At 38.3% G+C, this 22,050-nt stretch overlaps 3 protein-coding genes across 3 annotated transcripts in view; 1 reads left to right on the top strand and 2 right to left on the bottom strand.

The window, feature by feature from the left end:
* LOC128884854 (centromere-associated protein E-like) overlaps window positions 1-21,614 on the bottom strand; it is a 46,128-nt gene extending 24,514 nt beyond the window's left edge. The window contains exons 1-19 of the mRNA XM_054138510.1: window positions 21,343-21,614; window positions 20,826-21,060; window positions 14,818-20,749; window positions 14,581-14,742; window positions 14,399-14,516; window positions 12,504-13,057; window positions 12,185-12,425; window positions 10,093-10,139; window positions 9,753-9,786; window positions 8,673-9,040; window positions 8,412-8,592; window positions 7,966-8,298; window positions 7,688-7,888; window positions 7,163-7,611; window positions 6,865-7,082; window positions 6,571-6,773; window positions 6,218-6,483; window positions 6,026-6,107; window positions 5,772-5,953 (exon numbers count right to left, since the gene is read on the bottom strand). Of these exons, the coding sequence (XP_053994485.1) occupies window positions 5,772-5,953; window positions 6,026-6,107; window positions 6,218-6,483; window positions 6,571-6,773; window positions 6,865-7,082; window positions 7,163-7,611; window positions 7,688-7,888; window positions 7,966-8,298; window positions 8,412-8,592; window positions 8,673-9,040; window positions 9,753-9,786; window positions 10,093-10,139; window positions 12,185-12,425; window positions 12,504-13,057; window positions 14,399-14,516; window positions 14,581-14,742; window positions 14,818-20,749; window positions 20,826-21,060; window positions 21,343-21,496 (9,960 nt within the window). The 5' untranslated portion in view covers window positions 21,497-21,614. The remainder of the gene's footprint in view (window positions 1-5,771; window positions 5,954-6,025; window positions 6,108-6,217; window positions 6,484-6,570; window positions 6,774-6,864; window positions 7,083-7,162; window positions 7,612-7,687; window positions 7,889-7,965; window positions 8,299-8,411; window positions 8,593-8,672; window positions 9,041-9,752; window positions 9,787-10,092; window positions 10,140-12,184; window positions 12,426-12,503; window positions 13,058-14,398; window positions 14,517-14,580; window positions 14,743-14,817; window positions 20,750-20,825; window positions 21,061-21,342) is intronic.
* Window positions 10,382-11,865, top strand: LOC128872922 (60S ribosomal protein L27a). The gene is made up of 6 exons (XM_054116108.1): window positions 10,382-10,464; window positions 10,751-10,814; window positions 10,925-11,022; window positions 11,211-11,360; window positions 11,434-11,570; window positions 11,772-11,865. Exons 1-5 carry the CDS (start codon window positions 10,462-10,464, stop codon window positions 11,560-11,562), a joined length of 444 nt encoding a protein of 147 aa, XP_053972083.1. The 5' UTR covers window positions 10,382-10,461; the 3' UTR covers window positions 11,563-11,570; window positions 11,772-11,865.
* On the bottom strand, window positions 11,974-13,196 carry LOC128872921 (splicing factor 3A subunit 2). Its single transcript, XM_054116107.1, has 2 exons — window positions 12,504-13,196; window positions 11,974-12,425 (listed from the first exon to the last, which is right to left on the bottom strand). Exons 1-2 carry the CDS (start codon window positions 13,047-13,049, stop codon window positions 12,147-12,149), a joined length of 825 nt encoding a protein of 274 aa, XP_053972082.1. The 5' UTR covers window positions 13,050-13,196; the 3' UTR covers window positions 11,974-12,146.
* Window positions 21,615-22,050: the final 436 nt, after the last annotated feature.

Raw genomic sequence — 22,050 nt, forward strand, 5'->3', positions numbered from 1 at the left:
CCCCCCCCCCCCCCCCCGCTCTTCTCGGCTCGTTCATCGCCGCCGGTTCATTCATTCATTACGTAAAGGTCACGGGTTTCAACCAAGTTTGCGCTGGCAGTCCGTGAAACTTAAAGGGTCGTTCATAACGACACGTCAAATTATTTTACTTGATTATTAATCTTGGCATTGCATTACGAACATAGCTTTTATTTCCAGTACAAGGTGTACCTTAAATTTATGTTTCTCGTTAGCTATACCAGCGTCGATACGTGTTGCTTTGTGAATTTTTACGAGAGAAGACCCGAGTATGTTCGTAAGATTCATAAAGGTCTGATTGATACGTTATTTTAAAAAAAAAAACTCGTAAAGACACGTCTCGTTTTCGATCGTCCCGAACCAGGCCCCTCCATTGAGAGAGGCGTAAGTTTAATAAATTAAAGTTTCCTTGTTTGGGAAACGTTCCGCGGTTTATGACGAGAGGCTGACGAGAACTCGTGGCCCTGCAGGCCGGTTTTTAATGCCGGAAGCGTCCCTCTTTCTCTTTCGAACCCCTCCGTTTCTCTCTTCCTCTCGACTTCCTCCCGTTTGTACCAGCATTTCTTTCGCCGGCAACATCTGTCGTCCGTCTTTTCTCCGTTGAGGCCTCCGTCTCTTTCCCGCCGCTTTCTCTTTCCCCTTTACCCTACCTTCCCTTTTATCCGCCGCTTTTTGTTCTTTTCTATTTCCCTCCGTTTGCCTTCTCTCCCTTCGATATGCACCATCTGTTCCGCTCGAGCGAACCTATTGCCAAATCGTCGCCAATTCCTCGGAGTTCGACGTCCCTGCTCGTCGCTCTTTCACGCGCCATTCGGATACTCCCTTCCCGGAGGGACGTTTCACGTTCAATTGGAATTTCCAACCCCTTTGCGAACGTCTGGAGACCGAAAGGGTTTTCATCGATGTGGTATACCGGGGGATCCTCGATTATTGCAGAAAATTAGGGCCGAAGCTGCATTTATCGAGGCGATCGATAAGCAGGGGGATCAGCGTTCCCATTACTGGCTCACTGGTTGCTTGGACCTTCCCCCACTATTCGTGGACAGCGTGCAATAAACGAAACCTCCGTGCAATAAACGAAACCTCCGTGCAATAATCGAGGTTCCACCTCTGAATTTTTCTCTGACACCGTTTCGTGAGTTGAGATTGTTTGCCAATCCTCTATCGATTATGTCAAGATGGTAAAAAGATCTTGGAGGCGTGGATCCATGGAAGGTTGGGAGGCACTGGGCTAGATAAAAGTGGAACGCGTCGATTTTTCGCGTGGAGTCTGCGGTGGCATGGTTGGTTCCGGTGCATCGTGACGAGCGGACGGAGGTGCAGCTCGCTCCTCTTCTGCAGCAGGAAAAGATGGCTCGTTTCCTCGCATTGTTTTTAACCGCGGTATATAAGCAGCTATGCCGGGACATGGGAGCGGATATGCGGAGCGCGGACACGCGAGTGCACGCTCTGTCGGCCATCCTACGATTCTCTATGTACGCGTTTTCACGACGCGAGAGAAGATACAGCGGCCGAAAAAGGAGAGAAATAAACGACGTCTCGAAACCTTGGCGCGAAATAACGCGTCGAGAGTATCGTTAATTATCAAGAGTATTAGCCCTTTGCGCTCGATGGCGCCTCCAGGGCGACATATGTAATTTAAAAATGATTTTGTGAACGTACAATTACAAATTCACTTACATCAGAATACAACTAATTATTAATTGAAATAATACTACATTGAGTCATGAACGTTCGTAGATGTTTTTCTTCGAATTAGAGTTTTTGGTTTCATAGAAAATTATAAAAATGGACTGGATTTGATCCTACAGAAAAATCCCTCGAGCGGAAAGGGTTAGTCTGGCAAGTAACGTGTGAAATTCGAACTTTGAACTTCGAACGGGATTGAAATCGAGCTACCAGAAATCAAGCTATCAAAATCTGGAGATACCAACGAACATTTCTCCTATGGTAGCGGAGAGGATCTCACGATCCTTTGATCTAGGACTCCCCGCGATCCTCCTCGTTTCTTTGAAACAGTCTTTGCGCTCCGAACACCGAAACGTTAATTTCTACGTGCCTGCATTACAAACGCGACGGGTAATTATTAATCGATGCGCGTGGCCCCGTGGCTCGTTCCAAGAAGAATAGCGCGTGTCCCGGTTAAACTATTTATTCCGATCCTGCTCGCCTAAACAGGACGAGGACAGGAAGACGCTCGGCAAGAATCTTCAATTCGCCAACGCCATCATAATCAAGCGGATATGCGTACGTATACGCTCGAAGCTGTAGCAAAGCGACTCGCTTCGTAAAATACTAAGTGTTCCTCCTCTTTTCAAGACGGGTAAACTTTGCTAAATTAAATAGCAATTGCTTCGGTTTCCGTGCGTTCAATTAGAACAAACAAGAATCTATTTAAAATTCGTCACGTATGAGACTAAATCCCCAATTGGGTTTAGAATGAAACATTTAGAAATACATAGAGTAATTAAATGTTTCGTTATAAATATGTGCGTGATTACACTTTACGTATGTATTTATTAGGTTGTCCCAAAAGTTTCTTTCCTTTTATTAATAATTAATACATACACAACATTTTATGTTTTATGTTACATTATTGAATTGTGTACAATTCATTTCGCTCCATTACTGTTACAGCATCAGTGTCTAAGAAATTAGATTGTCTATTTATAGAAACACTGGCACAGAAAATAATTGAATGCAACTCACGGAAAGAAACTTTTAGGACAACCTAATATTTATAATAAAAAATTGTGGACATCGAACTTGCTACTTATTCAGAGTAACAAGGAGATTCCATAAACCTCCATCAAACATTTCTTTAAAAAATTCGTAAATTCACCGTACCTTCGTTTAATTTAAATACTAAAACTTTAGTCAACATGTTTGTTTTCTACGGTACTCGAACCGCGAATCTAAGCTCTGTCTGCACCTGGAAGGAACGCTTGGATCGTCAAGGATTAAATCGAGCACGAAACTGTGCCCCAACCCCTCGAGTATCGAGATAAATGAAAATACTCGGCAAAGCTGAAGCGAGATCATGTAAATCGAGCCCATCCAAAGGAAGAGTGGTTATATCGAGAGGGGGCTGTAGTTGGAGAAATTGTAGACCAGGAGCGAAGCTTGTTATTGAACCTAATGCAACGGAAAGCCGATTATGGCGACAGGAAAGGAGTCGCGAACAATAAGTTGGAACGAAGGAGGCCACGAACCGACGCGTGCTCGTTCCATCGAACGGGACCGAAATATCGATAACCGTGCCCTCGTCCGCCCACACCGTGCCCACCGAAAAAAGAAGGAAGCCAATTTTCGTATCGACAGAACATTCCTCCGGTCGGTGCACGACATTCGTGGCTCTTCTCTGGCGCAACACGCCTTATAGACCGAACCACGACGAACGGAGACACACAGGGTTACGAATCGCGTCGTACGTCCGCCCGTTCGTCGATCCGTCCGTCCACCCACGATGCTTTTGCTCCGAGTGTGGGCAGTTTCCTGTACGTTGGTCACGTATTCCTTTTTCCAGCCCACACGCGTCCCCGGTGTCTCTGTGTTGGCAGAAGAGAGGCCTTCCCCTGGAGGATCTCTATACCAGCGCTTCCCAAACTCCGTCGAACGTCTCGTTCCCGATGTAAACAAGCGTCCCGTGAAAATTATAATTCATTCTCGAAGTAAAGGAACGATCACGGGAATAGTCGAATATTTTCGTTCGCTGATCGAGTATTCGAGCCCTCGTCTTTGTGTAACGTCTTCGTACTTCGTCTCTTTAACTCGTAAGTGTGTCACTCTATAAATCGTTTCGTGTCCATTTCGGATAAACACGAATCCGTTCGAGATTGCCGATCACGTTTCGTTTGAATTTTTCTTGCGGCAACCCCGAGCATACTAATTGCAAATTTCTCGTGTGGCGCGAGTGAAAAAGTTTGGGAAACCCTGCTTTGTATGGCATCGCGGGTTCGGCCTGCCTTGCGCGTCCCTCCGTCTCCTGGGGAAACGGAGAACGGAGGGACCGTGCGTAGGGAGTGCTCCCGGAGGGACGGAGAACAATGATACGAGGTAGAGAGGGCAGAGAGAAAGACAGAGAGGAGAGGGAGGAGGAGTGCCCCTCTGGTACCACCACGCGTTGTAATACTCCCTCCTGCGTGCCATATGTAAAAGCATACCCGCATTGCGCGTCGAGTGACGGAGGGAGCGCACTTACGACTGGCTGCGTGCGTGAGTGTGTCGCGTATGCCTGCGATAAAACGTGACGTCACGAGCCACGTGATCGTACGATACGGTGGGGGCAGCCCATTCATAATCCGAGGAAGGACAGGCTTAAGGCCGTTTCGGACGTTACCTCGAACCGAACGCCCGTAGCTACCTTTTTCTTTTTTCTCTTCTTCCTCCTCTTCGTCTTCTTTTTTCCCTCTTCTCTTTCTTTATCGCGCAGGCCACGGTTGATGCACCAACCTGCCCGACACCGGTACAGGAACCGTGCGCTCCGAATATTGTCAAACGAACGATAATGCTCGACCGCCACGTCAGCTTTAGGGATACTTCGCTCGAGCGTGCTTCGAGGTGTATCTCGAGTAGCCAGGATGCACCCTCTTCCTGTCACAGGGCCTTTCTACTAGGGCTACCAGGCCTCGTCGAATTATTTGCATTCGAATAGATAATCAATGTTCGTGGCCACTGACTATCTGGATATTCGTTGTATACAGCTGGTAAAAATTGTTGAGGCCTACTATTTTAATTACACTTGTATCTAAATTTCCAGAATCTCTAGAAACATTCTGGACTATTTTCGTAGTCGTGTCCAAACGAGGAAATTATTCCAGGCTAATATTATTTCCAGTCTAAACAAAGAAACAATGTACAGTTACGGGATTAATATATTTTTATCCGACGACGATTACGTTGACAGTTGAAAACTGTCTGAAATTTATAATATAAATCTGTGTTTATACTGAAAGGTTCGAAACCTCAGTAAACGTGTAAAATTTCGTGCATTCTCGCTTTCCCCAGCCCAGACTGAGGTAACGAAATCTGAAATTGTTGGGAACGGCGAAAAATCGCTCAACATAGAAGACACCCTGTGGAAGCCTACAAGGCGTGCCCACGGATGCACAACACGGCTGATAGCACGATGGATCACAACTACAAGCACCGTATGCGACCAATGAGTCGTATCCTGCTAAACTGTTAAGAAGGAAGTGGTTCGTTGCTGCTGTTCTCTCTCCCTCTCCATCTCGCACTCTCCCTCTGGTCATCCTTTTCTCTCTCTATCCGCACGCATTCGACCTCTCTGTCGGTTACACGGTTTATGTTTCTGCTGGTAGCACTGTTCGCTCCCGCGGTTACGCTTCACTCGGTACTTCGTGGTTCCATCATTGAATATAAAGATCGCGCGAAAGGTCGATGAAAGAAACGCCAACAAGACGGGGTATAACGTAGCGCTACTGATTAATAGGCCAGTCCCCAGAGATTTTAAAAATGCAACGATTGGACGTAGCCGTTACGTTGCGTCAATAGATCTACTTAACTGTACTCGACAAGTATTCCGAATGCTATTTCAAGTACGGCCAAATTGCACTAAATAAAATATTTTAATTTTGCACTTCACAATGTACGACTAAAATTGAACCGCAGAGAAGACTCCCGTACGCATATGTAACAGAATATTCGATGTGCAAATATTTCTTTCGCTCGCTTCAACTATATGCTTATATTCCTCTGATATAACCGTAATATTAATAGCAGAAAAAACTCACCGGTATTTTACTGCTCTTCAGGAAGTCCAGCAACGCCTCCAGCGCACCCAAAGTCGACGCCTGCACGTAAACTCCGCGTTCCGCGAGACGGATGTTGCCTAGAGCGCTGGACAACTCTTTCGCGATCTCTTCCTTTAGAATCTCCACCTCGTCAGGTTTCTGAGCCACTTGGAGGTTTAATCCTATACATAACAAATTAAATAGTCTACTTCCCCGAGATGTTACAACTCTGATAATAATAGAATATTCCTCACCCGCGATTGCTTTCTCCAAGTCCTTCGCAGCGATTTTCACTCCTTGCGCGGCTTTGACCTCTCGGTGTTCAATATACGCACTCTGCAAATAATAATAAATATCACGTTGGAAAGTACACTCTGAACAAAAGTTTCTCAACTTGATTCGACGTTACGATATACGTTTCATATATTATTTTAAATATTTCTTACTTTGACCCTCAATTCCTTCAATGGCTGCGGCATAAGGAGCGAACGTATTTGAGTCACTATAGGACCATCTGTACCAGCAACTATCATCGTTTCACCTTCTCTCAACGTTCCATTGACTAGAATACAATCTATCGTAGTGCCGAGACCTGGCAATGCTTTCACTTCCAAAACTGTGGCTTGGAGCTCTTCGCTGTACATGAGTCTTTTAGCTAGCGGGCCTTGACAAGCCTCTACTATTAACAACAACAGGTTCCCCATCCCCTCACCTACGCGTAAGGAGTAACCATTATTCCGCGTTCAAGAATTTCTATAGCGTATACTATCTAAAAAATGTGTATAACGTGTTAACACACCTGTAATAGCGCTAGTGGGAACAAGGGAAACGTAACTTCTAGGATCAGGGTTTTCATAGAACAATGCAGCGTTCAAGCCCTGTTCAGCAAATTGCACGATCACTTCCTTCGAACGTGTTTCGAATTCTCGTTGCGTATTGATCGCTTGGCTTTTCAATATATCTTGAATATCTTTCCGACTCATAGTTTGCCAGTCGTATAATCTGCGAAAATTATGTTATCGCTACTTTATGCTTATTCAATTCGTACTCGCAACGCGAGTAATCGTATGGCTATTAACTTTAAATACTTCACCTATCAATTTTATTTAAAGCTACGATGAAAGGACATTTCTTCGTTTTCAGTAAGTTAATACTTTCGATAGTCTGCGGCTCTAAACCATGCATAATGTCTACTACTAATATCGCTATATCACAAAGAGAGGATCCTCTGTTTCTTAAATTGCTAAAGGACTCGTGACCAGGAGTGTCTATAATCAACAATCCAGGAATTTTGAACTTCTTATCGGCAAACTGAAAAAAGAAATTGCACGATCGAAATTACTCGAATAATGCCCTATTCAACGGTACACGTGATACTTGCGACAACTTACTCCTTTAACGTGTTTCGTTGACTCTTGAATGGCATCGATAGGTACGTTCGTTGCACCGATTTGTTGAGTTATACCGCCTGCTTCGCCGTCTTGCACATTCGTCCGTCTCAATTTGTCAAGGATCTTTGTTTTTCCAGTATCGACGTGACCTAAGACGCACACTACGGCAGCTCGAAGATTATCCAGCGACTTGTTCTTCTCCGCTTCTATCCTTCGAAGTTGTATTCGTTCTCTAGCGCGTTCCTTTTTCCTTGCTGCATCCGATACTTTGTCTTCTAACCCACTGTCATCCTCGCTTTCTTCAGTTTCCGATTCGCTGCCACTGTCGCTTTCCGATTCGCTTTCCGAAGATTCCTTCCTACTTGTCTCGGTTTGCGTTACTTTTGCTTTATCGGACGACCGGATCGCTTTACCCTTCTCAGGTGTTTTCGACGCTTCTTCTGATTTGTCTGTTAAATGATATGTCGTCAAAATATATTCTATTAAATAAATATATATATATTCGCAATTATATACGGATAATACCTTCTTCCTGTTCATCTTCGCTACTCTCAGCATCCCAGGAATCTTTGATGTCCTCCGTCTTCTCTTCCGTTTCTTTTGACTGCTGGTCTACGATTTCTACCTCAACTTTATCGGTATCTGTTGCATTCTCCTCCACTTTTCCGTCATCCTTCTCGTCGATGCTAACTTGTTGCTTCACTTTGTTCGGTCTTATACGGGTTCCTGAACCAATATGCATTACATTTTTGGCGCTTTGTTATTTATTTTAATGCCACTTTACACGAGCTATCTTTAATTACCTGGTCTATGTTTCTTGTCTGCTACATCCGGTAAGGGCAAACCTTGAGCTTTAAGCGCTTCGAGCATCGCTTGGGCTCTTGCCCTATCTTGCTTTTGTTTTGTTGTCAAAAGTTTTCCTTCCGCTTTTAACCTTTCTTTCCTCTGTTTTTCCTTAAGTTTCTTCTTCTCTTTGCGTTCCTGTTCAAGACGAACCTGCTCCAATCGCGCTTGCTCCCGTAATTCTTCTTGTCGCAACCGTTCTTGTTCTTCCAGTTTTAACCTTTCCTCGTCTTCCTTTAATTTTTTCAATGCTTCTTGCATGGCCGCGATAGTCTTCTTTCCAGGACCTTTGCCTATTGCACATATCTAATTATACTAAATGTAGACATGCATTAATGTTACATCCTAACAAACACAGACTGCGTCAAGGTTCTTGTATTAAAAAACTAACAAAACCACTTGCTACCTTTTTCTTTTGCCACCTCCTCCTTGACCCCTTTCTTTTTCTTCTTCTTTCCATCATCAGTTTCCAGTGTCGTAGCATCTGCTTCTGCTGCATCTGTTACTTTTACTTCTGGCTCTTTCTTTGTTCCCTTTTCTGGAACTCCCTCCTTTGTTTCATCCCCATCTACCTGTTTGGCTATTTCCTGTTGTAATCAGAATAAACATAACAAAACATACAATTTATCCTAAATGCAAACAAAATTATAGAATATGTACTACATACTCCTTTCTTTTGGGCAAGTTTCTTCTGTTTCTCCCGTTCCTTCTTCTCTTTTTTCTTTTGTGCAGCAGTTTTTACAGTACTAATTTCAGCATCATCATCCATATCATTCTCGTCGAGAAGGGCAGCAGCTTTCAGCTCCTCTTTAATATCTATAGCATCACCTTTTTCCTTCTTTTTAGCCTTCTTTTCCTTCTTCTTTTTGTCCACATCATTGTCAGTACTCTCCTTCTCAATTGGCTTATCATCTTTCTCGACTGACTCAGCCTTTTTCCCAACTGGTTCATCTGGTTTCTCTCCAGAATATTCTAGTTGCAATTCAGCCAATACCTTCTCAATATCTTCTTCGCTATCATTGCGCTTTCTTCTGGCTGTTATTAAAGGAGAATTACAAAATATTTAAAATAAAACACATCTATTCTCTTCGTTATGAAGTAAATTTTATTCTGTTATGTAATTGCAATGTCAGATAATTGAGCAGCTAAAATGTCCAAAACGACTTAAATTACAATATAATACCGAATAACAGGTCACCAAATCCCAATCTGCCATTTATGGTACTTTCACAATCTGGTTCACAACTGAACAACTTTCACTTTCCACTAATAGTATGCATATTTCAACAATTTATATACTTGCCAAAAGTTTATATGACATGACGTTATAGACGACGACTATACCATCCTTAACATATTTATATTCGACAAAGAATGGAATCGTGTTATCTAACGTCATCCTCGAACATTTATAAAATATGTATTCCAACAACCAAAGTGTTACATTTTTTCAAAACCGACAATATATTTATTGCTTCTTAGAGTTGTAAAATGAAGCAGACAAGCTGAACTTCGATCTGTTAAGCTATGAACACAATGGAAAAACTAAAAATCCATCATAATTCTTTCCGTATGTAACAGAAAAGCGGTTAGGTTGAGGTTAAGTCGAAGCAGACGACATTTCTCACGTGAGAAATTAATTCTAAAAATTGATGAAAAAAGGCAAACGAGTACATGGATTATTAAAGAGATTATTTTCTTGTTGCTTCACGACATCTATGAATAAAAAGTACCACTATTTCCTTACCTTTCTTGCCTTTCTTCGGTTGAGATTCCTGCATCTTGATCCGTTTTCAAGATTTTCCTTATGCTCGCTCAGTTTTCTCACAAGTTGCCGACCGTTCCCCAACGGAATCCTTTTCGCGTAAAGAAGTCGAATCTTGCCTTCAAATGTCCATTAGCACGAAACTACTACAAATAAATTATACGAAATCTACAAATTCCTACCTCTCTTCTTCTAACCCGGTCTGCAACGACTATCCGTACAATCGAACCACGAATCATTCAAAAATTGCTAGATGTTACACTAAGTAAAACTTAAAGTACCATTTTCATTAGTGAAACTCATTCGAATCAAGATGGCTGACCAATGGGATCATCTCGTATCGTCCGATGCAAACATCCTTTTCATTTTCTAGCAAATAGATGATACAATAAATTATCGTTAATAAAAGAATACTCGTTTCAAAAATTCTATACATTTGTTTCACAAAAAATATGACTTGTATCACAAGTAAACGGAAGTAAATGCAAAGTGCAGTTCGTATGAAAGTAATGACGTCTGTTTAGGCCCTGTTCAGCAAATTGCACGATCAGTATCCTAGTAGAGTTTCCCTAGTATCTTCTAATTGGTTGATTTTATAATTTCTGGTTTTGATAAACACACACGCCATCTGAACTAAAACTGACAACTTCCACGAGAGGCCACGCTCTTCTTTCTTCAAATCGTGACCACGATGGTGAGTGCGTTGCGTTTAAATTCTTTTTCTATAATCCAATATTATCGAAACCATCCGTGTAGAAATGCAATATTAATGTTGATTATGATTTCATTGAAACCTCGATAAATTGTTTTCTTGATTTATTTTCCTTTCGAATAGTTTGATACTGACTGTAAATATGCCAGCCCTTGTTCTGCTACGTTGATCTCGAACATAACCTTTTCGATGAAACAAATGTTCCACAACTTTTGCAAGTTTTAATGACGCTTAACTTGTATTTGTTTGTTTTATTTTTAATCAACAGTCTACACATAAGAAGAAGACCAGGAAGCTCCGTGGTCATGTCAGCCATGGTCATGGTCGTATAGGTAAGCTGCTGTATGTAATATAACCAAATTGTAGTTCTGTTTGCGTAGTAATAATTCTACGTTGCAGCAAAAGTAACTGATCGATAAGGGAATGTTTTATTTTATTTTAGGTAAGCACAGGAAGCATCCTGGTGGTCGAGGTAATGCTGGTGGCATGCACCATCACCGTATTAACTTTGACAAATACCATCCTGGTTACTTTGGAAAGGTAGCTATAGTCATTTCATACGTTTCATTTATAAAATGCTATGTTAAATGATGATATTTAATTTGTCATTATTTCACCGGCGAACTGAATTACTTTGAATGCATATTATAATCTGATGAATTTAATAAATATCAAATTGTATTATTCAAGCTTGAATAGTAGTATATATATGATATTTTAATTTTCAGCTTGGTATGCGAAATTACCATTTGAGACGCAATACAAAGTGGTGCCCTGCTTTAAATTTGGATAAGTTGTGGACATTAGTGTCAGAGCAAACCAGGCTTAAGTATAAGGATTCTGAAACTAAAGTACCAGTAATTGATCTTGTAAAAGCGGTAAGACTTTAAATATATGCTTTTACATGTAGCTTGCAATTGATAAATATATTTATATTTTTATCTTTCACAGGGATACTACAAACTTCTAGGAAAAGGACACCTTCCTAAACAACCAGTTATTGTTAAAGCCAAATTTTTCAGTAAATTGGCAGAAGACAAAATCAAAGCAGTTGGAGGTGCTTGTGTCCTGTGTGCATAAGTATGCAGGTAATTTTTTAAATATATAAATGAAACTAAAAATAATTCACAAGGAAATGTATTTCGTGATGATCGTACGAACGGGCGGACCGAATAGTGCGTACAACACTTAACATCGTGTAGATTGTTCAATTCTGATTATTTTGAACATCAGTTAATAACATTTTTAAATGTTTTGGTAGATATAACCACCTATTTCTTCTGTTTCAGGAACTGAAATCTTGACGATCAACCTGCTGTACATTCTACTGCGTTTATATTCTTAATAAAATTTAAACAAAAAAAAAAGAGTAAATCTATAAAACTTGTTATTTTGTTTACCGAACATAACCTCAAATAACTTTAAAAATAATTATTATTAATCTTACAATACTATTCAAACAGGATAGATTTAAAATAAAAATACTGCATACAGATTTACTTGTACAAAATAATCGAGGGTTTATTCGTTAATTATAATTGTTCAGATAAGAAATACATTTTCTTATGTACAAGGTACACATTCGAATAGCATAGGAGTTTGCTTTGAATAAAAATGTACATTTCAAATTTATAGATATACTTCATACTTGTTTTAAAAAGGTATTATGCTAGATGTGGTGGTGGTGGTGGTATTTGCATACCTGTAGCTAAAAGTGCAGGTGGTGGAGGTACTGGATTAAACATAGGAGGCCTTGGAGGAGGTGGAACTGGCACCATAGGAGGTCCTAAACCAGGTCTTATTAAAGGAACTGGAGGTGGTGGTACTTTGCCAACCGACGGTTTTTCGTTTTTAAATGCAAACTGTAAGAAAAACTGCTTAGTGTCTTTATTCCAATGGGTCCAAAATTTTCCTTCTGCTTTTTCAACTTCTCTACTGGGAACCTAAACATAAATATATTAGATATTAAAGAACAAAAGTACTTATATAATTGTACATTCTTTAATCTGTTATGAACTTACTTTAAAAGCTATAGTTTCATAGGGTTCTGCAGCAAACAGTAAGTACTGCCATTTACGGTCTGGTGGTTCAACTCTTTGTTCGTATGCTGACATAAACCTGTGTCGTGGAATAACATTATCTGCAACTTCTGGATAATCAACTTGAAACAATAAACTCTGTTGCCCAGATTCTGGGTCACGTTGTTTGGTTACTCTGTAGCCAGGTCTTCCAATTTTAACGAATTTTTTTGGCTCTACTCGAGGTTTTTCAGGAGCAAGTGTTTGTGGTGCTTCCTTGGCTTCCTTGGCAGCTCTTCGAGCCAAATTAGCCTGATGCTTTTTGCCTTGAGTGTGGGCTAAATAACTGCCCTCGTTATTATGAAGCGTTAAACACAATTTGCATTCATAAGAGCCTAAATGATTTTTCATAAAATAAGGATCCTTGTTTAAGTCGATTGTTTCCAATGCAAGTTGTCGTAAACGTTCCCTTCTGTCACGATTGCTTTCCGACCATGAGGCAACACCACCGCCTCCAGTTTTGCCTCCTGGCCGATTTTGAAAATCCATTTTCGGTTCTTAGTTTGTTTTACACGATTATCACACCGTAAAATGCGTTAATGTTTCCTTCGTATACTGTAAACAACACGTAAGCCGACTTGGAGCAAGCAGAATGTCCTCATTCCTCACCGCTCACTAAGCCGCTCTATGAGCAGATTTTAGCATCAATGGCGCCATCGGCGGTAAAACGTCTAAGTTTGTAGTAAAACTAGTTTCCATCGTTCCCGCTGAATGGCGCCACTTGCTAAAGGGTCGATAATTATAGTTAAATTAAATAACTATTCATAATAATGATAAATCTGACACATTAACTAATGTATCGTAACGTTATAAAGTAAAGAATTGTATTAATTATGCATTTATTGAAAAATAAAGAAATAATTGGTTCTTGTATTTTAATGACCGTATTTCTAAAACAATTTTTTGTATCATCATAAATCGACCTAATAACATTAATAAGTGTAGTACGAAATAATGCATTTTATTAATCATATACGTCATAATTAAACAATTTACATAACTTAAATGCGAACTCAGGAAGAACTACTAATACATGGCATGTTTCATTAAGTATCAATTTATACAATTACTATGTGAATTTTTTTCAGAATCACAATTAGTTATTATTGTAAAGCCGGCGTGAAAGATATATGTATATATAAACAGAGTAATACGCGTATAGCCACCTTTAACGTCATAATATATATAAAAACTAATTATACCATTACTTATACTATCGTAAGAAAGTACAAAAATATAATTCTGCGAAAATATAAATATCTTAATTTTACTACTATTTACATTGTCTTAGAAGAAGGAATGAAAGAATGTTAATACTTGGAGAATGAATAGTTTACATCTAACAATACTTCGTGCTACTATTACACATTTTTTTTAATGGTATATTTGGAAGACATTCTTTACCATTTCTTTCGTATGTATGTTTCTTCCAAGGTTGAAAGATTTCACAAGTTCCAATAAATTAGCTGGAAACGTAATAATATAATATAAATGTAAACAACTCAAAAACAACATTTTTGATGAAATAAAATAAGAAATGCGATAGTAAACTATGATCATGCAAATTCTAAACATGCATATACATGTGGAGTATTTCCTGTATTACTAAATGTTACTAGTTGTAAAAATTAAACATACATATTTTCCTTATTTGGTATCATCAATTAATAACAACAATTTACATCCCATTGTATATACGGAGAAATAAATAAATTATAGAAATTGCAGTCAAAATATTCCTAGAAACTGTGTTCCTTGTAGTTTCATATTTCTCTTTAAATTAAATTGTTTGTTGTCTCTTTAAATGAAATTGGTACGTCAAATAAATGTCTTTTATATATATTCTTCTAATTCTCTTATTCTATCTTCCAATTCTTTTATTTGTCTACATCGTGAACGGCATATATCTTTTATTAATGCCTTTTCTTTTTCCAACCTTATTATCTTTGCCTGATCCTATGGAATTAATGTTGTAATTAGTATTGATGAAAATCAGTGTATATTTTGCATTTTCTCTTACATTGACTGCTCCATTTAAACCTTGTGCTGTATTATTAGATATCGTTTGGCAACCTTGATTTTTTCTATTTATTCGCCAGTTTCTGCATGTATCGCATTCCCACGCGTTAATTTCATACATAGCCTTTCTAAGATTCGATAGCTCGACGCGAAGTTCTGTGTTCTATTGGAGACAAAAACGTACATTTCCGATTGGTTTTATTTAATAAACAGTAAAAAATATTTTTATTATACGTACTTTTTCACGTAACGAGAGTAGATGCTCTTCTAATTCCTTGCATTTTTGTTGGTAAGGGAAGTTTTCACTTTGGATTTGAATCTCTAACGCAGCGATCTGTCCATTTTTCGCGACCAACTTCAATTCTAATTCTTCAATCTGTTTCCTAAACATTTGGTAGATTTCTTCGTTTTCACAGGTATCAGACGTCCAATTTTCAATTTGCCTTTTTTGGTTAACTACCTCGGATCTGCTATGTCGTCTTCTCATCATTTCAAACGCTGGGCTTACAGATCTCGAACCGCTACTGTCGCTTTTCGATTCTAATTTATTTTCGTATTCGATTAGTTTGGTTTGCAATTCTGTATTCTCTTTTTTCAATGCAAGGAAAACTTGTTCATTGTGCATTTTCAGATCACCCAATTGCTTTATATCGATCTGTGATCCTGTTTTTATCATTTCAAATTGGTCCTGAAGTTTTTTGTTTTCCTCCTTGAGTACTTTTAGTTTCTCCTCCAATTCGTTGACCAATTTGTTTTCTATTTGATGAACATACAGTTTGTCCTTTAGACTTGAGATTTCTGCATCGCGGTCACGTATAACTGCCGCGCGTTCCTCCAGCTGTTTGTCGAGTTCATTGTTTTTAGTAATTAAATCTTCTACCCGATTTACATAGTTTTTAATCTCTTTGTCTCTTTGGTTTAATAACAATTTGTTACTTTCTAATTCTAGTGCAAGTTTATTCTTCTCTTGGAGAAGAGCATCGTATCTACTATTTTCCTGAGCTAACGATGGAATACTTTGCCTGGATTTATACGACGATAATGTTTTAGTTAGTTCAACGTTTTCTTGGGATAACAACTCGTATTGTCCCTTCAAATTAACTAATTCCTTCAAAATTTTAGTTTTACTATCCTGAAGTTCGGTTATACGATTACTCGCACCTTCTAAATTATTTTGCAATCGTTTGTTTAGATCTCTCAAGTCATCCATCTCTTCCTCCGCTTTCACCTTACTCGTGCTATTTCTAATCTTCCTATCCAACTTCGCGTTCGCGCTTTGCAAGTCTTCGTATTTTTCTTTCAGACAGTCCAGCTCCTCTACCAAAGTAATGTTTCTGTTATTCAGTTCATTCAACTGCTTATTCAGTCCAGCATTTTTTATTTCTTCAGAATTCAATTTATCCTTGATTATTTCTATCTGTTTTTCTTTCTCCATTTTCAATTCTTCTATCTCTTCCTTGTATCGACCGATGCTTATTCTTCGCTCCTTACTTTGTTCCTTTAGCATTTCGTAATCTGGCATGATTGTATCAAATTTAGCTTTGTATTCCGACAGCATATCGCACTTAGTTTTTAGATGTGCGGTGATATTTTCGATTTGCGACGATTTATTATCCGCATCGTGGCTCAACTCATTGTAAGCTTGCGTAAGTTGTTCGAGCTCGGCGGTCAATTTACTTATAGTTTGATTATTCATTTTCAATTCGGACGCGTTTGCTTCTATGATGTTCTTTAAATGATTATGATTCGCTTCGAGACCTTCGATGGTGCTCTTCAATTCCATATTTTTCGTCTTATAAGATTCTATACTGCAAACAAGATTTTCTATTTTTTTATCGTACACCGCTTTCTCAGATTTCATTTTAGACTGAAGTTCGATTTCCTTCTTTTTAAAAGCTTCCTCTGCGTTTTTTTCCCGTTTTTGCGCTACGATAAACGCTTCTTCGTCTCGTGCCTTACAATGTTTATCAAATTCGGCTTGCAAATTGTTGAAATCAATTTCAAGAGTCTCCATTTTTTCTTTAAGTGCTTCCTTCTCGCAGCCGCTTTCCTTTAAACGATGCTCCAACAGATGAATCTTGTCTTGCAGTTGATTATGGACGCTCTCTCGATTTGTTAAGTCCGTTTGTAATTTTTCAATTTCCGTTTCTAATTCGTTGGCCCATAACGTTACACGTATCTCTGCATCTGCACTTTGTCGTTTTTCATCTTCGAGCTTGTGCTTATCTTTCTCAAACGATTCTCTCATAATTTTAATTACTTCTTCTTCTTTCAACATAAGGGTCTGTAGAAAGATTACGAAAATTTCATTTGCAGTCTTGTTTAAGAAATCTGCGCAATTTATTTTATTCTTAAGCGATTTCAGTTCTTTTAGCATACATTTTTTAACAGTTTCTAATTCTTCGGTTAACATTTTATTATCATTCATTAAAGTGTTATCCTTGTTAAACGCATGCTTGTTGTTCTCGTCTCTCATTCTGCCAAAGTTAGATTCAATGTCTCGAAGTTTTTCAAGGTCTTGCTTTAAATTATAATTCTCTTCAACGTGTTTGTTTAACGTTTCCTTCATTTTCTGTAATTTAATCTCAGATTCCTTGGTGTACTCTTCAAATTTCTGTGTTACAGACTCTAATTCGTTTTTATATTTATTTACTAGATTATCTTTAGAATCAGTTAATTGAACTTCGAGTTCTTGCAATTTTTGTTTCAGCAGCTCCTTCTCATTTTCGCTTTCTTGTAAAAGATTTTCCAGCTGAGAAACTTTTCCCTGAAGATCTTTATATAGATTTTCTTGTGTCTTCAGATCTGCCTGAAGGTTTTCTATATCTGATTCTAGTTCCTTGGCCCACGATGTCGCACGTTGTTCTGCTTCAACACTTTGTTTCCTTTCATTTTCTAATTCCTCGTATTGTTTCTTCAATAATTCTAAATCGTCTTTGTGTTTACGTTCGATCGCCTTTGCACAAACATCCAACTCGTCCTTCTGATTCGTCAGCGAGTCTAATTCGTCCTTCAACGATGAAATGCATTTGTTTAAATCGTCGATCGTATGATTTAATTCGATAATGAGAATATCTTTATTGTTCTTTTCAGCCTTCAGGTCTTCCACTTCTACTTCTAGCGTTAATTTTTCGCTCTGTATTACTTTCTCCTTTTCAGAATAGTGATCGATTTCCTTGCTCATATTTGACAATTCACTTTCAAGTATAAGAGCTTTTTCCGTAGCCGTGGCTACCGCCATCTCGGTGTCCGACACTTTTTGTTGTAGCTCTTCGTTCATATTCTTCAATGTGCTTATTTCGTCTAGTAAGCTGGCTTTCTCCGCTCTGAATTTATTAAGCATAGAAGTGAAGTTCGCACTATTTTTCTTCAACTCGTCTATATCCTCTCTGACTTGGTCGATACTGTTTTGTATACGTTCAATCCTAGTTTCCTTTTTGTCCGTATTCTTCTTCGATGTAGAGTCAACATTTTTCTGATCGATCACTTCGTCATGGAGTTTCTCAAATTCATCGCACTTCTCTCTGTACAAAAACGATAATTTATCGCGGTCGTCTCTCAATGTCTCCAATTCGTTGTGCAAGTGTTGAACCTTCTCCTCCATGAAACTCACGTTCATTCCATCCACGAAGCTGGCATTCAGAGATGCATCGAGGCAACTTAAATTCAATTCTTGATTAACTTTCATTTTCAGAGTCTCGGTGTCTGCGCATTTCTGATCGAACTTTCGCTGCAAGTCTTCCAGTTTATGATTTAAAAGCTTTGCCTCGAGCTTGAGAGCCCTACGATTTTCATTTACGTTCTTCAAACGCGCGCACTGATTGCAGGGTGACAATTTCAAGTCGCTCAATTTTGTGTTTAAACGAGTTAGATGATTTACTTGATCTTGTAACGTTAGAACTTTATTTGCCAGTACTTCACGGTTTTCTTCTTGCAATGTGTCCTTCGCAATCTCGTCTTTCCTTGTATCGTCGAGTGTGCTAAACGAATGCGACGTGTTGTCATCCATAGTTTCCAATAAAGTGTTTGAAAATTTTACATTCTCGTCCGTTAACATCGTTACCTTAAATTTCAATTCCATAATCTCGGCTTTCAAGTGACTGTTCTCTGTTCTTAGTTGCTCCACATCATTTTGATCGGAACTTATGGTTTTCGCTAGAGATATTTTGTTTTTCAGAATATCGCATTGCTCTTTTAACATGTCATTTTCCTCGATCTTATCCATTAAATCGGTAGAGAGTTCATTGTTTTCTCTTACTAAGAATTCATTCCTTTCTGTAAGTACTTGAACTTTCTCCTTGTAAATACATTCGTGGTCGTACTGAAGTGACTTACTTTCTTTAATATTTTCCAGCTCCTTATTTTGTTCCGCTATCACTGCTGTTAATTTCATGTTTTCCGTCTTTAACGTGTCAATTTTATTCTGATATTTATTTATCAACTCTTCATCGCCGAGTTTTTCCGGCGTCTTCGAACGGATATTCTGTAACTTGTCGTTTAAGTGGATGCAATCACTTTCTAAACTAATTTTCTCGTCCGTAATTTTGGAAATACGCGCGTACAGTTCATCGATTGTTCTTTGAAGATTGAACTCTGCTTGCTTTGAACGTTCCTTTTCAATGGACAACTTAGTCGACATTTCCATATTTTCGTGCGTTAGTAAATAAATAGTTTTCTGTAACTTTTCCACGTCCGATTTAAGGCCTTGGACGTCATTTTTTATTTCGTCCAATTCTTGAATTTTCAATTCAAGATCTTCCACCAATTTAGCTTTTTCTTCCTCCAACTGCAATATCGGATTTAAAGAATATTCGTTGATTTCGTTATCCTTGAAATTTAACAAGTCAGATTGTTTTATTTGTTGGTGCTTCGCGCGACAATGATTTTCCTCGCACATTACTTGTTTTTCCAAGGTTGTAAATTCGCGAAGTTCTATGAGATCTTTAGCTAAATAAGAAATATATCCTCGTAAAACATTCTTTGGCGTCGTAGGAGAACCTTGATTGCTTGAAGTTTGTACAAACGAGTCCTGTTTTTCTGGTGTTACAGAGGAAGTATTGCTTTTCGATTTTATACTTAATATACTATGTGGATATTTAATATCTTCCTCTTCGAAGTTAATGCCATTTTCTTTGGTTTCACAAGACGATTCGCATTCAATTAAGCTTAATTCGAAGTCGGTAAAAGGTGTCTGACACGTCTTATTTATGTTGAATTGCGCGTTGCTTTTGTTATATGGTTTTTCAGGGGACATTTCTTTTATTGTTGGTAAACCATTTTTCGTTTGACAAAGAGGCTGATATTGTTTAAAGATTCCAGGATTACACCGATTCGGCCTTCTTCTAGATTTACATTTAAATGGTTCCACGTGATTTTCGGCACACCCAGAAACAATTTGAGTTTTTAGCAACTTTATACGTTCTTCTAGCACGCGATTAATTTGAAATTTCTCTTGCAATCTAGATTCATCTTCGCATTCTGTAGATGCGCTTCCGTTTCGGATACTCTGCAATTCCGTTTGAAGTTTTATCAACTGTTTTGCATAACGTGTTAAGAGCGGCGCATCGGATACCACCTCATTCTTTTTCGGCTGGCTACTCACATTTTTGGCTCGAGTTGCAAACGATAGAGTGTAATATGTTTCCTCTAAAGCAGTAGTAGTCACATTACACACTAATGCTAACAAAGAGTTACCACACAACGACGACTGCAAGAGTTCTGTTAATTTGCTGTTACGATAATTGATATCTTTTTGATCATTTTGCAATTCGCTTAGCTGCGTAATTACTGATTCAAAGGTGGAAAGAGATACGTCCATTTGATGTCCCTCAATGCCATTTATTTGACAAGATTTTTTGAAACCACCTAGATCTACCAAATTTAATTGTGATACTTGCACAGTGCTTTGAGAATCTCCACTGTCCTGACTTTCAATTGTAATTCGAAATATGCTGTGATTACTAATATATTCGTTCTTATTAGTCTCGTTTATCTTCTGGTTTTTAATCCCTTTTTTCATTATTGATAACATGTAATCTGAGGAGTTTGTAATTTCTTCTTTAGAGTCAACAATGATTTGATCGCCGTCATCTTTATGTAATGTTAAGTCAAGTCCACTTTTATTTAGAAGGTCATTAACTGTCTCATTATGAATTTCTAAATAAGACACCCTGAAAAACATAAATACTTTTATACTTGTAGTCCCAAGTATAATAATTCCTAATGCATTCATTCACAGGTACAAACCTTAACAGAAATTCACGTCCAATACTGTTAGAAATAGCCTTAAATATGTATTGAATACTAAGAGGTATTATTCCTAGTTCTTCTGAAGTACCTATCATTGTATGAGTTTTACCAGAATTAGATTCACCATATGAAAGTACTGTCCCATTGAAGCCTTTTACAGCAGCATCAACGATAGGTTTCACAATACTGTTAAATACATTAGAATTGGTTGCATCTGTATCAAAAATATGATCTGTAAACGAAATATAAAGATTGACAGCATTATAGTTTGCACAATAATTCAGTTTAATATGTAAACGACTTTCAACGTGACATATACGTCAGAAAACAATTGCATTCTGATCAAACATTGATTGTCCGCAATGGATGCCGAATGTTTAATCTTTTAATTTACGGTTTAGCAGGTGATACGTCACATGATAAAAGCCGATAAGTAGGTTAGATTTTGTCGCGATAAAATGTTTACGAAGGATAAAACAAAAATCAACGTGGCATTACGATTATTAACACGTACCAAAAGAAAATTCGACATCTCCCGGTTCTCTAGTCACCGGGTCTAAAGAAACAATGGAATTTCCTTGTACAATCCATCGTATCGACGAATTTTCATCGTTCTCCCGTTTGATCAGAGGTTTTAATTTGATTCCCACTTTAACACTGTCCGACATTTTTTCTCTGATGATTTTTTGAACGAAGCAGGGTGGAATTTTTAACAATCATCCACTTCGTTCTTAAATTAGTTTTTGCGTCTTCAAACCCTCGTCACATGCCGTCGGACATATCGTAACTGCCATTTAAAATGACGACTGCTTCGACTAATATTTAAATTCAAATTTTCTGCGACACAATTGGCTCGTTTAGGCATGCATTGAATCGAACATGAACGTGATCAGAATGAAAATAATCGCATTTAATGTATGTAAGATCTACACTTTCCGACTTCATCGATAGAGGGCTATGAATTGGAATAGATTCTCACAAGGCATCTAAAAAATTACTAAATTTCTGTAACATTTGAAAATTCAACCTAACACACAATTTACAATCGGTTCGAAATGATAGCAAATATATAACAGTAAATCGAAGCAAATGGAAGTAACTTATAACTTTAAATAAAATATAAGTTCACGTTTCATTAATTTCAGCGTAACAAAATGAGCCAATCACAGCTGAGAACAGCAAAATGACAAAGGAACTAACATGATCGACTATCGTTTGCGTC

This window comes from Hylaeus volcanicus, chromosome 2, assembly GCF_026283585.1.
Source record: "Hylaeus volcanicus isolate JK05 chromosome 2, UHH_iyHylVolc1.0_haploid, whole genome shotgun sequence".
NCBI lineage: Eukaryota > Metazoa > Arthropoda > Insecta > Hymenoptera > Colletidae > Hylaeus > Hylaeus volcanicus.

Excerpts from the sequence above, each read along its gene's own strand:
- LOC128872922 (XM_054116108.1), top strand. Across the intron at positions 10,815-10,924 it reads CCATGGTCATGGTCGTATAG|GTAAGCACAGGAAGCATCCT; the intron begins GTAAGCTGCTGT and ends ATTTTATTTTAG. Across the intron at positions 11,361-11,433 it reads TAATTGATCTTGTAAAAGCG|GGATACTACAAACTTCTAGG; the intron begins GTAAGACTTTAA and ends TATCTTTCACAG.
- LOC128872921 (XM_054116107.1), bottom strand. The coding sequence starts at position 13,049 with ATGGATTTTCAAAATCGGCCAGGAGGCAAAACTGGAGGCGGTGGTGTT. Across the intron at positions 12,426-12,503 it reads ATGAAACTATAGCTTTTAAA|GTTCCCAGTAGAGAAGTTGA; the intron begins GTAAGTTCATAA and ends ATTTATGTTTAG.